The sequence below is a fragment of the Sinohyriopsis cumingii genome, chromosome 7 (genome assembly GCF_028554795.1).
Source record: "Sinohyriopsis cumingii isolate HCF-2022 chromosome 7, ASM2855479v2, whole genome shotgun sequence".
Taxonomy (NCBI): Eukaryota; Metazoa; Mollusca; class Bivalvia; order Unionida; family Unionidae; genus Sinohyriopsis; species Sinohyriopsis cumingii.
In genome coordinates, this window is record NC_142967.1 from 37,754,944 (window position 1) to 37,767,071 (window position 12,128).

The following is a 12,128-nucleotide window of genomic DNA, read 5'->3' on the forward strand; positions in this document are numbered from 1 at the left end:
ATTTGTTGAATGAAGCAAAGGAAAGTAACTCTTGAACCAAACGTTTGTAGGATTGCGTATGTTCGATCCATCTTCATGCTGCCTTTTTCAGCAAGTATTTTGTCACTGTCCTCAGATTTATTGGACTGTTATTAGTAGTACAGAATTGATACATAGATGTATAATTTGACAGTCTGTTAAATCTTCTGGACTTGTATCACACAAGCAGTGTCTGGAAAGTGCTCTTTCAAGCTGAATGGCTTGAAAAGTCAGACTTCAAATCATGGTTAGAGAAAGATCACCATGGAAATGAATACAAAACATCTTACTCTGTTGTAAGAAAGCTTTGAAGTAGCTGGAGAGTCAAGGAAAGGCAAAAGACAAAAGGATTTACAGTCGCAGACAGCAGTGCCACTTTCAAGCTTCTTTAGCAAAATTACCACCTATTTGGACTCAACAAAAGTAATTCATCTGTTGCGACAACTTCATCAGGTGGTTAGACAGTTGATGCCAGCTAACATCAATGAACATAATGTGAAGGTGGTGTTATGAAAGCCAAAATCGTATGGACTTTAAGCATTGAGGATAATCATTACACTTTCAAATCATGCGATGAAAACAGCTTGATATTCCCTGACGGTCAAATAGCTTCACAGTATTCATGTGAGGAAAGAAAGGTTGTATATTTAGCTGTCTTCATCATTGCACTACACATTAAATTCAAATTATCAACAAAACTAAAAAGTTCATATGTTCTTCTTTTGAGGAGTCTTTAAATGGAAGCTTGCAATAAGAACATAAACATTCAGCTTTATGAAGACAACAAAGTAACAACACATTATTTGATTCTAATTAAGTTCCCTTGTCACTATTAGATCTTACCATGATGCATGAAGACTCAACTTTAGAGGGTTGGACCAAAGAAGTTTACCACACATTCCCAGCGGAGTTTTGTCCTCCTTATTTCTCTGCAACACCCATCAGATCTACAGGTCCAACATCAGGTGATCATTGACCAAGGAAGAATCTACTTTCATTTGCTTTCACAGTCTGACATAGGATTTTGGGCTGCTTACATTGTTAGTTGCAAGTCCAAAGTATCTGCGGACACTTTTTCTAGTAGACTGGTCGGTGGTTCTACAAGTACCACACACCAGCTTTCCATTTGGGTACCCAGGAATTTATTCAAAACATCATGACCTTGGGATCAACATTGGGTCTCCACCTTAACCTCAACAGACATGCATGGCAGCCTGTTTATATGATGATCCACTTCTTAAAGAGTCCAGACATGCTATGGTCATGGCAATAAGAGCAGCTGTTAACTTACAACTGATGGAATGAGATAAAATGCCTTCTACCTCCACCTTTTTCAAGCTACACTTGCAACCGTAATCATGTAATCTCCTCTTTTATGATCAGGTCGACAGGATTTGCAAACTTGCCAACAAGCATACTTTCTTTCCCTCCCTCAAAGTCTCAGCTACAACGACAGGATTTGCAACACAATCAACAAACATAATTGCCAGAAAATTGATATATTCCCTCGTCTGCATTAAGATACCATGACGCAGGTGTTTCAACCCAGACCATAGTTCCTGAACCTGCGCATCTAGAATCTTATTTAAATACACCCTAAGGAACAAACAGTTACACAGTGGAGGAGGAATCCCTCAAGCCTTCCATTGATTTATTTATCGTGTGCAGTGCATGCCCAGCCATTTAACAGCACCATTATCAGCAAAAGGTGCAGAGCCTGCAGTCCACCGGGGAACTTTGTCAGTGGGTAGTTGTTCACAATGTGTGACATGGTCTGCAGAGCTCCACACCTGACATATGGAGTCCTTTTCCAGTTGGGTTATCTAAAAGCTGTCTGACACATATGGGACTGGAGATGGTCTTTGCGGGGTAACAGGATGTATCTCCCTCTACCTCTTTTCTATTCACCTCATGCATTATGATATGATCAGGTAACATATTTGTGTGTGTGTGTGTGTGTGTGTTAGCTTTAAAAATTTTAAAGTTATATCGCTATGATGTCTGCAGTGTGGCAGTTTTGCAGAAATGTAGCATGATGTCCCACCCAGTTACAGTATCCTGAAACCAGGCCAACCAGTCCTAACACTAACCTCTTAATGCTAAGCGCCAAGTGAGGCAGCTGTTAGTACCATTTTTGTAAGTCTTTGGTATGACTTGGCTGGGGATCAAACCCATGAGTTAAATATGCTTCTTCAATAATACATACCTGTACACCCTCCCATCACCTCCACAGGTACATCCATATAGAGAGCATGCCCTCCGCTCCATTAGTAACTGATAATTTCAGAGTTTGGTGCCAATTCCAGTATCAAGGGGAGCTCATTCTAACTAGCTTTGAAAATTTGGTAGATTTTCTGTTTGCCAAGTTAATTACTGCAGTTGACCCCATGATTGCTGTTATCAAAATTATTTGACCAACTTTTGTCACACACACACACATACAAGCACATAAACACATACATACATACATACATACATACATACATACATACATACATACATATGTAAAACAAACATTCAAACGCAAATGCAAACAAGAAGTACAATAGAGACAATACAATGTAAACTTCACACAATTCCTACACAATGCAGATATCATCCATAATTATTTACAATCCTTACCAGGACTTAGACTTCTCCACAATCTCCACAAATTTATGATACTACACTCTAAAAACATGGCAAGACAACATATACAACAGATATAACATTTATGCTCAAAATATAACAGTGGCTACACCATTACCTTACAAGCCAATCTGGTATTCAACAATTTATTTTGTTTGAATGGGTTTGAGTCTTGGGCTCCACCAATATGAGTATGTCAGAAAGCTGGCTAAGCTCTCCTGTGGGTTGGTGGTTCTTCCCAGGGTTTTCATGAGTTCTCCACCAGTTACACTGGTCACCATGTAAAGCTTATCATGTGCCCAAAACAACTGTTACAACATATTGGTTTGATTCTTTATATTTGTTAATTAGTTTAGTTAAAGCTGGCACCAGAAATACCTGTCATGTGCTGTATAGTAAATGCCCATTTCTACAACTGTCCAGTAAGAAGACATAATACTAAATCATGGCTAGCAGTGTGTCAAGTCAAAGATAAAAGAATTACCAATACTATGTATTTATGTGTTGACAAAAGATAAATATAGCACATTTTGCCAACCTTTAAGTTTTGATGAGGGCATTCCATTTCATTTTTGGGACCTTATTATTGTTTTTCTTTAGAACTGTATAATAATATACACTCTGCTGATGAAACCACAGATGTGATGGGCAAGACACGGTCACCAGAATGTTAAAAGAATTGCTACCAAAGTAGATAATAATAATAATGAGGACTTTGTATAGTGCCTAATCTTTAGAAGCTCTAAGCACTTTACAACATTAGACAACACCTATAACATAAAAAACATATATAATGATATGATTACAAAAAACAAACACCATGAAATTAGAAAACATAAAAAACATGCTGAAAATATTTAAGTTACGAAACATTAATAGGTCTTTAAGTTTGTTCTTGCAGTCAAAATAAGTGAGATTTAAGAGCACTCTTGAAGGGGATCACTGTCTTTGTATCTAAGTTCAGTGGGCAATTCATTGCACATTGCTGGGCCTTGGTATGCAAAAGAATGTTGTCCATATGACTTTGTTTTCATAGTGGGAATAATGAGTATACGATTGTCAGAAGAGGAGCGTAAGTATCTTGCTGGTGTGTACACATGGGTGAGGTCGGATAGGTATGTTGGACTGGAGTCTGTCAGTGAAACGCAGCACAGAGAACAAATTTTGTGTTAGATTCTGGATCGAGTGGATAGCCAGTGTAGGGTACAGAGCAGTGGGGATGTGTGCTCAGATCGTGGTACTCTAAGTATGATCCGAGCAGCTGTGTTTTTAACTTTTTGAAGCTTCTGGAGTAGATATTGAGATGAACCAGACAGAACTGAGTTATTTTAGTCCAGTCTTGAAAGTACTAATGAACACACAAGTGTTTTAGTGGCATCAACTGAAAGATATTTGCGAATGGAGCTGTTGCATCTCAGCTCAAGATATGCAACCTTGCATATGTTCATGACATGTTGGTGCAATGTGAGAGTACTGTCCAGAGTAACACCTAGGTTTCGTACTGATTGTGTGAATTTAATGTTGGCATTGCTGATATTTATTGTTTGAGGTAAAGGATGTGAATGAGAAAGTCTTTGTGTTGTAATCAGTATGGCCTCAGTTTTATCATCATTCATCTGCAGCTTGTTACATGTCATCCATGATTTTACATCAGAAATGCACCTCTCTACACCTTGGATGGTATCATCAACTTCAGTTGAGTGGATAGATTTGTATATTTGGGTGTCATCAGCATACAATTGGTGAGACACTGGATGATGATCTATGACACTTGAGAGTGGCTGAGTGTATAGAATGAAGAGAACAGGCCCAAGAACAGACCCCTATCGAACACCATAACATATATTAACTGGGCCGGAGACTCCATTTGCAGACACAATTTGTGTCCTATTAACCAAGTAGGACTTGAACCACAGTAAGGCTGTATCATGAATGCCAAGTACATGCTGGAGACGGTGAAGTAATATATCATGGTCTATTGTGTCAAATGCTGCAGACAAATCAAGGAGGATGAGGACTGTAATCTTTCCACTATCCAAAGCATAGAGAATGTCATTAACTATTTTTAGAAGAGTAGTTTCAGTACTGTGGCAAGGGCGATATGCAGATTGTACATTGCTAAAAAGACTGTTTGCATTCAGATGAGATACAAGCTGGGATAGAACAACCTTTTCTAAGATTTTTGATATGAATGGGAGATTAGAAACTGGGCAATAGTTCTTTAAATCATTATGGTCTAGTGTTGGTTTCTTCAGCAGAGGCTTTACAATGGCAGTTTTGAAAAATGATGAGAGAGAGGTATTAATAACATCAGTTAGTGAAGGCAATACTGGATCTAAGCACTCAAGCAGCAGTGATGTTGGAATTGGATCAAGTTCACATGACCTTGGTGCACTCTTCATCAGGATTGTACATACGAAATCCATAGAGACAGGTTCAAATGCTGCTAATGGTTGCTGCTCAAATTCTGTACCCCAACTGTATGGTGACAATGAGTCAATTGAAATTCTGGTGACAAGCTTATCTCTAATGGTTTGTACTTTGTTATGGAAGAAATTTGCAAACTTGTCCGGAAGGTCGACTAGAGAGAAGGTAGTTGGAAGAGGTGTACATTTGTTCCTTGACATTAGCTTGTTAGTAATCTTGAAGAGCTCTTTGCAGCTGGAACTTTCCATGATCTTAGTACTGTAGTGGGCTGATTTCGCTGCATGGACTGTATTTGTGACATTCTTCTTAGTGGCTTCATAGATTTGCTTATGAATAGTGAGTCTGGTGGAAAGCCAAAGCCTCTCAGCTTTATGGCGGTCTCTTTTAGCAGTGTGAAGCTGGTCCCTAACACTGCTATACCATGGAGAACATTTTTGAATTGATCCTCTGCACTTGGGAGCTGGGGCATGTTTGTCGAGCAATGAATGTAGGCAGTTATCAAGTTGTTCTGCTGTAGTTGTAAGCAAGTTGTTAGGTTTGCTTGGATGACATGCATTACTTTGGTTCTATTTATCATATGGAGGTTTCTCTTAGTAGCATATAGGTGAAGGGTTAAGCACTGATACGTCAAGATGGCAAATAATGCAGAGGTGATCTGATGCAAGTTCATGGGATACCAGGCAGGATTGTAGAATGTATTTGGGTATTAATTTAGGCAGATGTAATCCTAGCAAGCAATCTTAGACTCACATTGCCTTCTTGATATTTTAATTGATGCCAAAGTGATTGCCATGTCTGCCTTTTAATGTTAATTACATTTAAGGAATGCAGGCATATGATGTCTTAATTGTTATGTAAGCCAAAGTTACATGTACTTTGCATCAAAGAATCAAACATATCTGCATATGAACCATTAAGATTTTGCTTTGTCCATTCCCTTGCAGAAGGATATACCATTTACATGTCAGCACATTTTGCCTCATTTTCTATTTCAGCCTGCGCCTCAATTCCAACAAAGTGCATATTATGGCTTTCAACAACATGTGCCTTCATTCATGCCTCAAGGAGCAGGAATTCCATATAGTCAACATCCTCACCAGCACCCAGATCAGTTTTATGTTGGACCAGGTCAACAACCATTTCCACCACATGGGCATCCACCTTATTTTGCACCACCATTTCCAGGTTATCCACCAAACTACCCTGGAAGCCCATATCAGCAGGGTGGCAGTTACTATCAACCATATAAGCAGGTTTCTCGCTTGGACCAGTCCCAGAATCCAAATGATGAGTCTGTGAGTCCCTCACAGCATAAATCACCAAGCCAGTCTGCAGCAAGAACCAAGCACCAGGATAATGCAGATGAAGCACAATTAAGAAAGGAAAGTGTATTACAGGAACAGCCTTATGTCCAGCAACAAAGAAAGCAGGACACTTCCAGCACTAGAAAGGATGATGAAAAGAAGCAGTATAAGGAGGAGGAAAGTGGTAAGTTTGGGATTGTTTTTTGTTAACACTTCATCAGTTAGAAGTGAGACACAGCCATTGCTTTTCTGGTTGCTTCAGCATTTTTGTTCTCACAGTGGGCAGTTTATAATGGCTTTGGTGAAAGTGTTTTATTAGCATATATTTTCTAAATCCCTTTATAGAGTCATATCATAGTTTACATAAATCATGAAGAAGCTAATTCAATTCATTCTGTGACATACTTTCTTACCTTCTCTGACCATGGGGTTAATTAAGGTCACAATCATAGAAAATTTGCATTCATTTACAGTTTTGATTAAGGTTTCTTTTTCATTTGTTTATATTTCCAAGATTGATTTTGTTCTTACTTGGAATGAATCATTAATTTGTTAAGACAATTTACTCTGCTTGTGTCTTGAACTTAAGGTCAAGGTCACAGTCATAAGAAATTTTTGTTACGATTTTGGTTGAAGATTGTTTATTTTCTTAATGTCTTAGACCCCCTTGAAATTTGTTTTTAATTTTTAAACTTTGTATGAATCACAATGAAGCAAACACAGTTGATTCCATGACACGCTTGTATCTCCGATACTGCAGTCAATGTTGCTGTCATTAGCTTCTGTCATTAAGCTACTGGTTAAGATTTTTCATTTGCTTATATTTCATAAACCCCTTTTGAAGCTAAGACAGATCTACACTAAGACAGATCTTTTTGTGATCATGCTCACACAAACTATTGACCATTTTACAGCTATGCTTGGATCATCAGCTCAGCATGGCCTTGCTTAACAAGTTGATTTGGGTTGCAAACATAAGTGCAGTGCTTTGATTTAGGATTTTAATGTTATTTCATAATTACAATATTCTTGGTCCCAGCCAACTACCTTTCTATTGCTTCTACAAAGCGAGATATTGGCATATGGTCATGCACAAGCTTTAACATCTGTCCCAAAAATATGGAAAGCTGCAAAAGTAACTCCTATTCACAAATCTGGTTCTTAGGATGATGCTGATATCCACCGTCCAATCTCAATACTACAAACTTATCAAATTAATTGAAAAACATGTCCATGACTCATTCATGTCATATTTAACCAAACACTTGCTGTTACACCCTAATCAATCAGGCTTTAGACAGAACTGTTCATGTGAGACTGCCCTGATCTCCCTAACTGATAAATGGCTTCAAGCACTTGACCAAGGTAGAATAATAGGATCTGTATTTATAGATTTCAGGAAAGCTTTTGACATGGTGGATCATGAAATCCTTTTGAAGAAACTGAAATCTACCAATGTTATGAAAGCACAGTTAGATGGTTTACTTCATACTTAAGTGAGAGAAAACATGTTTATATCAATAATGTTCTGTCTGAACTTGGAACAATTAGATATGGAGTGACACAAGGCTCAATTATAGGTCCATTACTATTTATTTTATTTATTAATGACCTACTACTTTTACTAAGGGACTCAATATCATCCTCAGATCTCTATGCAGATGACACAGTATTGTCAGACATCCAAAACACAAAGCATGAATTCAAAATTTCTTTACAGAATGCCCTAAACAAGCTGAACAACTGGTGCACATGCAATGGCATGGTGGAAAATACTGGTAAAACTAAAATATTACTTTACTCAACTTGGCAAAAAAGGACAAATCTTGATAGTGATGAACTATGTCTGACATGGAAGGACAAAAATTTGCAAATGGTCTGTCATGATAGACTACTTGGTGTTTTGGTAGATAATAACCTATCATGGACTGAACATATCAAATATATCAGTAAAAAGGTCAATTCAAGTTTATGGCTTCTCAGTAGAATAAAACTATACCTTCCTGAAAGGCACAGAAAACTATTTTATATCACTTATATACAACCCTATTTAGACTACTGTAATACAGTACAGGGTAATTCAAATGTTAAAAACATAGCAAAGCTGGCACATCTTCAAAAAAGAGCATTTGGAATAATATCAATCCAGAAAGAAAGCAAGGAAAATTTAGCTGGTAAGTTTAAAATATTACCTATTAAGGACTGAATCCAGTCGAGAAAAGCCAAATTAATGTACAGGATATCCAGTAACAGTGCTTCTGAATATTTACAATTACTATTCCAGTATAGGCTATCTGGCAACACTCCCCACAATGTCTACCAAACAGTATAAAATTCCCAAACCAAATAAGGAATTATTTAAAAAACGTTTCCAATACTCTGGAACTTTGCACTGGAATAGTATTCCAGTTGAGATTAGATATGCCCACTATATTTCCCTCTTCCAATCCCAATATATCCAGTGGCTTCAGAGATGCAGCAAAGTAAATAAATTGCTTTCTATGAGGGTCTCAAGATTGATTAGTTCTTAGCTAATTGTGTTACCCTCTTTAAATAAGGTCATTATTATAACACTGCCATTGCTGACATCATTATTTGTGTAACTTGCTTTTTTTGTCCCAAAAATGCAGGATAAAATGGATCCAAACCCATTGGTCTAGTTTTATTTTTTTCAACTATCAGTAGTAGATGATGAAGAGATTAATAATACAATATTTCGGGGTGAAATGATACACCTGTGCCATGTATTGATATGTATTGTGTCATACAACATGTGATATTATGCATTATCGATATACATGTATATATCAAATTGAAAGGTGTTGTCATCTATAAAAGGACTGTCATTGGTAGGATGGTGCCATTTCAGATGTGTCAAAATAGTGGTCATATTTGCAGAATGCAGACAGACCTAACCCTATCATTGGCAAAAAATATATTTCCAAAAATACTTCCTGCTTGTCACCTTTAATTAAGACTCTTTGGTTATTTAAGGGTGCTCCATTTTATTGAATGCAGGGGTCATCTTGGTTTTCATGCCCCTTCATGTCTTCACTTAAATTTGGAAGTCATTACAGTATTATTTTCATGAAAAATTGCTTTTTAGTGAAATTATGGAGAAAAGCTTGCTTTCCATTGCTTCATTCTTGAAAAATATGTTAAATTGGAGAAGATTTATTGCCACAAATTTTGCCATAAAAGAAGATGCTAAAGTAGCAGCTTTTTATCTCAGCAGGGATTTTGTTTTCTTGGTGACTCTGCATTTTGTTTCAAACACTCTAACCGATTTTTCAGTTGGATGAGATTTCGAGCTAATACAGAAAATCTCAAAGTAATCCAACTGCTTTAAACATAAAATGGTGAGATGGCTTATTCTGTTTATCTAAATCTCAGTCAACCCATCCATATACTTATCTCTCTCTTTCCCTATTTTAATTCATTCATTATTTCTTCTGCAAGTCCATCTCTGCCTCTGCTTCATCAATTCTTTCCAGTCCACATACATGACTTTTTCTTGTCTAATAAAGAATACTTAAATAAATACAACATTTTTTTATTGTTTCTTGGAGAGATCCTAATACATTGGTTTGACTATAATTTCAGTTTTGTCAGCAAAATCAAGAAAATTGAAAGTGGCCAATGTACCACATGGAGTCGGAGATGATGCCCTAGAAATGTTTTTTGAAAATGAAAAAAGGTCTGGAGGTGGAGCAGTTAAAGATCTGGACTTTGATCCAGATTCATCAACAGCAATTATTGAATTTGAAGATCCTTCAGGTAGGAATAGAGATGAAAATAAACTGTCAGAAATTTGTAATTATTTGGAAATGATGAAGCCCTCATTGTTTTAAATATCTTTTGTTTTAGTGGAGAGGGGGTGCAATTTCAGAGACATTTGATAAACCCCATGTAATTTTTGTCACTTGATTCTTGCCAGGGACTGTCCCAAACATTGTGAACTTATTGGCATTTCAAGCCATATGGAAGTTCATGATGTAAACAAGCAGGCATACTGCTCACTGCCCTTTTGTTGGTTTCTAGAACAGTCCATTTCAGTAAAACCTGTCTGCATCCAATATGCGCAGTGTCTAGTATGAATATTTCTAAAAAATATCTGAACAAAAAAAATGAAGAACTTGTGTATGCATGTGTTTAAAGATATATAACTCCCAAAATGTTACAAAATTATTGAGATAATAATTTTTGTGAAATACATCACATCTGTTGCTTGAAAACATTAACTCATCCATGCAAATATGGTGGCCATGTTACTAAAGAAATGATTGATTCGAAACACCAATAACTTGACATTGTTTGAGATCCATGGAGAAAAATCAGTTTAGAACTTATAAATTGATGAGTGAAATGACTATGTTTTATGCATTTGTTTTATATCCTTGATGCTTTTTGTTTTTAAAATTGGTGGGGGGTACAGAAAAACAGGAGGGTGTGAAAATACTGTAGTTAGATGTCAGCCATGGGAGCAATCTCAGGTCCACTTGGTCCTCTTGTTTAATATTTGGGGGCATATACCTTTTACAAACACAAATCTGGTTATACTTTATGTTTCCATAGAAACATAATGAATCATAAGTGGTATGTATATTGAGAGTGTTGGATCATAGGGTTCTAGAAGAAGTAGTATAAAAACTGAGAGCACTGGATGTTTGGGTATTTTCAGTAAGAGATCACCATATCTGATGCACTGTTGTTTGTACAAAACTGAAATAAGCTAGGAGTGAGGGAATATGCCATCTTTTGAATGATTCTTTTTTTTATAGGTTTCAGTTAAATTTTCTAAGAATTTTCATCTCAACAAGATGAATGATGAGCATGTATGACAGATTAAAGTCCTTTAACATCTTATTATAAGTAATGCTAATTTACAACTCTTGTTTCCTAGGCCCTAGGCAAGATAGAGTGGGTTTCATTACACTTAAGACACCCTCTGGAGGTGGCCAATGGAGCTAATATTTCATGTGTCACTGACTTTTCTTCAATTTCATGTGTTAAGTTTATTTCTCAAGCTGTGTTCATGAAAGGGTAATCAAACTAGATAATTGTATTTCTCTTTCTTAATTATATACCCTGATAACAAAAGTTCATTTAGAACATGATAAGTACTGCACTCTCATCACAAAAGTAGTTCACTCTGACCCATATTTCACACTTAAACATGTTCAATGAAGTAGGCTAAATTTTGGGTTTTAAAATTTATTTCTCAAGCACCATTCATGCTAAATTCATGAAAAGTTGAGGATTGCATGCATCTATGTATGCGTCTATGTTAGTATCATAACCTTGGTACAAACAAAGGTAAATGTGACCTACATTTAAGATTTTACTGACTTAGGTTAAGTTTCATCATTTAGCACATACGTTTCTGTGCACCTAGCATACATAATATTTTACTTTAGAATCATTAAACTTGGATACGGTTTGCATCTTGATAAGTACAACACTTTTATCACAAAAGTAGGTCATTTTGATCAATATTTTATGTTTCACTGACTTCAGTTTGATTTTCTGTTTTAAGTTCATTTCTCAAGCAGTGTACATGCTAGAATCATTAAACTAGATGACTGTATGCATCACTTTTAACAGAAGAAGTCCATGTGACCTACATGTCACATTTTAGTGGCTTAGGTAACATTTTTGCATTTAGTTCATGATCACACAAGGCTTTGTGCTTTATGTATACATATTGTCATGCCTATCATCATGAAGCTTGGTGAAGAGATGCATCTTGAT

The 12,128-nt window shown here is 36.5% G+C and overlaps 1 protein-coding gene across 1 annotated transcript in view; it reads left to right on the plus strand.

Annotated features, from left to right (window-relative positions):
- The first annotated feature begins 6,085 nt into the window (after positions 1-6,085).
- LOC149795044 (protein mono-ADP-ribosyltransferase PARP14-like) overlaps positions 6,086-12,128 on the plus strand; it is a 155,550-nt gene continuing 149,507 nt past the window's right edge. Inside the window, exons 1-2 of the mRNA XM_089964724.1 lie at positions 6,086-6,561; positions 9,981-10,154. Coding sequence (XP_089820850.1) covers positions 6,129-6,561; positions 9,981-10,154 — 607 coding nt within the window. The 5' untranslated portion in view covers positions 6,086-6,128. The remainder of the gene's footprint in view (positions 6,562-9,980; positions 10,155-12,128) is intronic.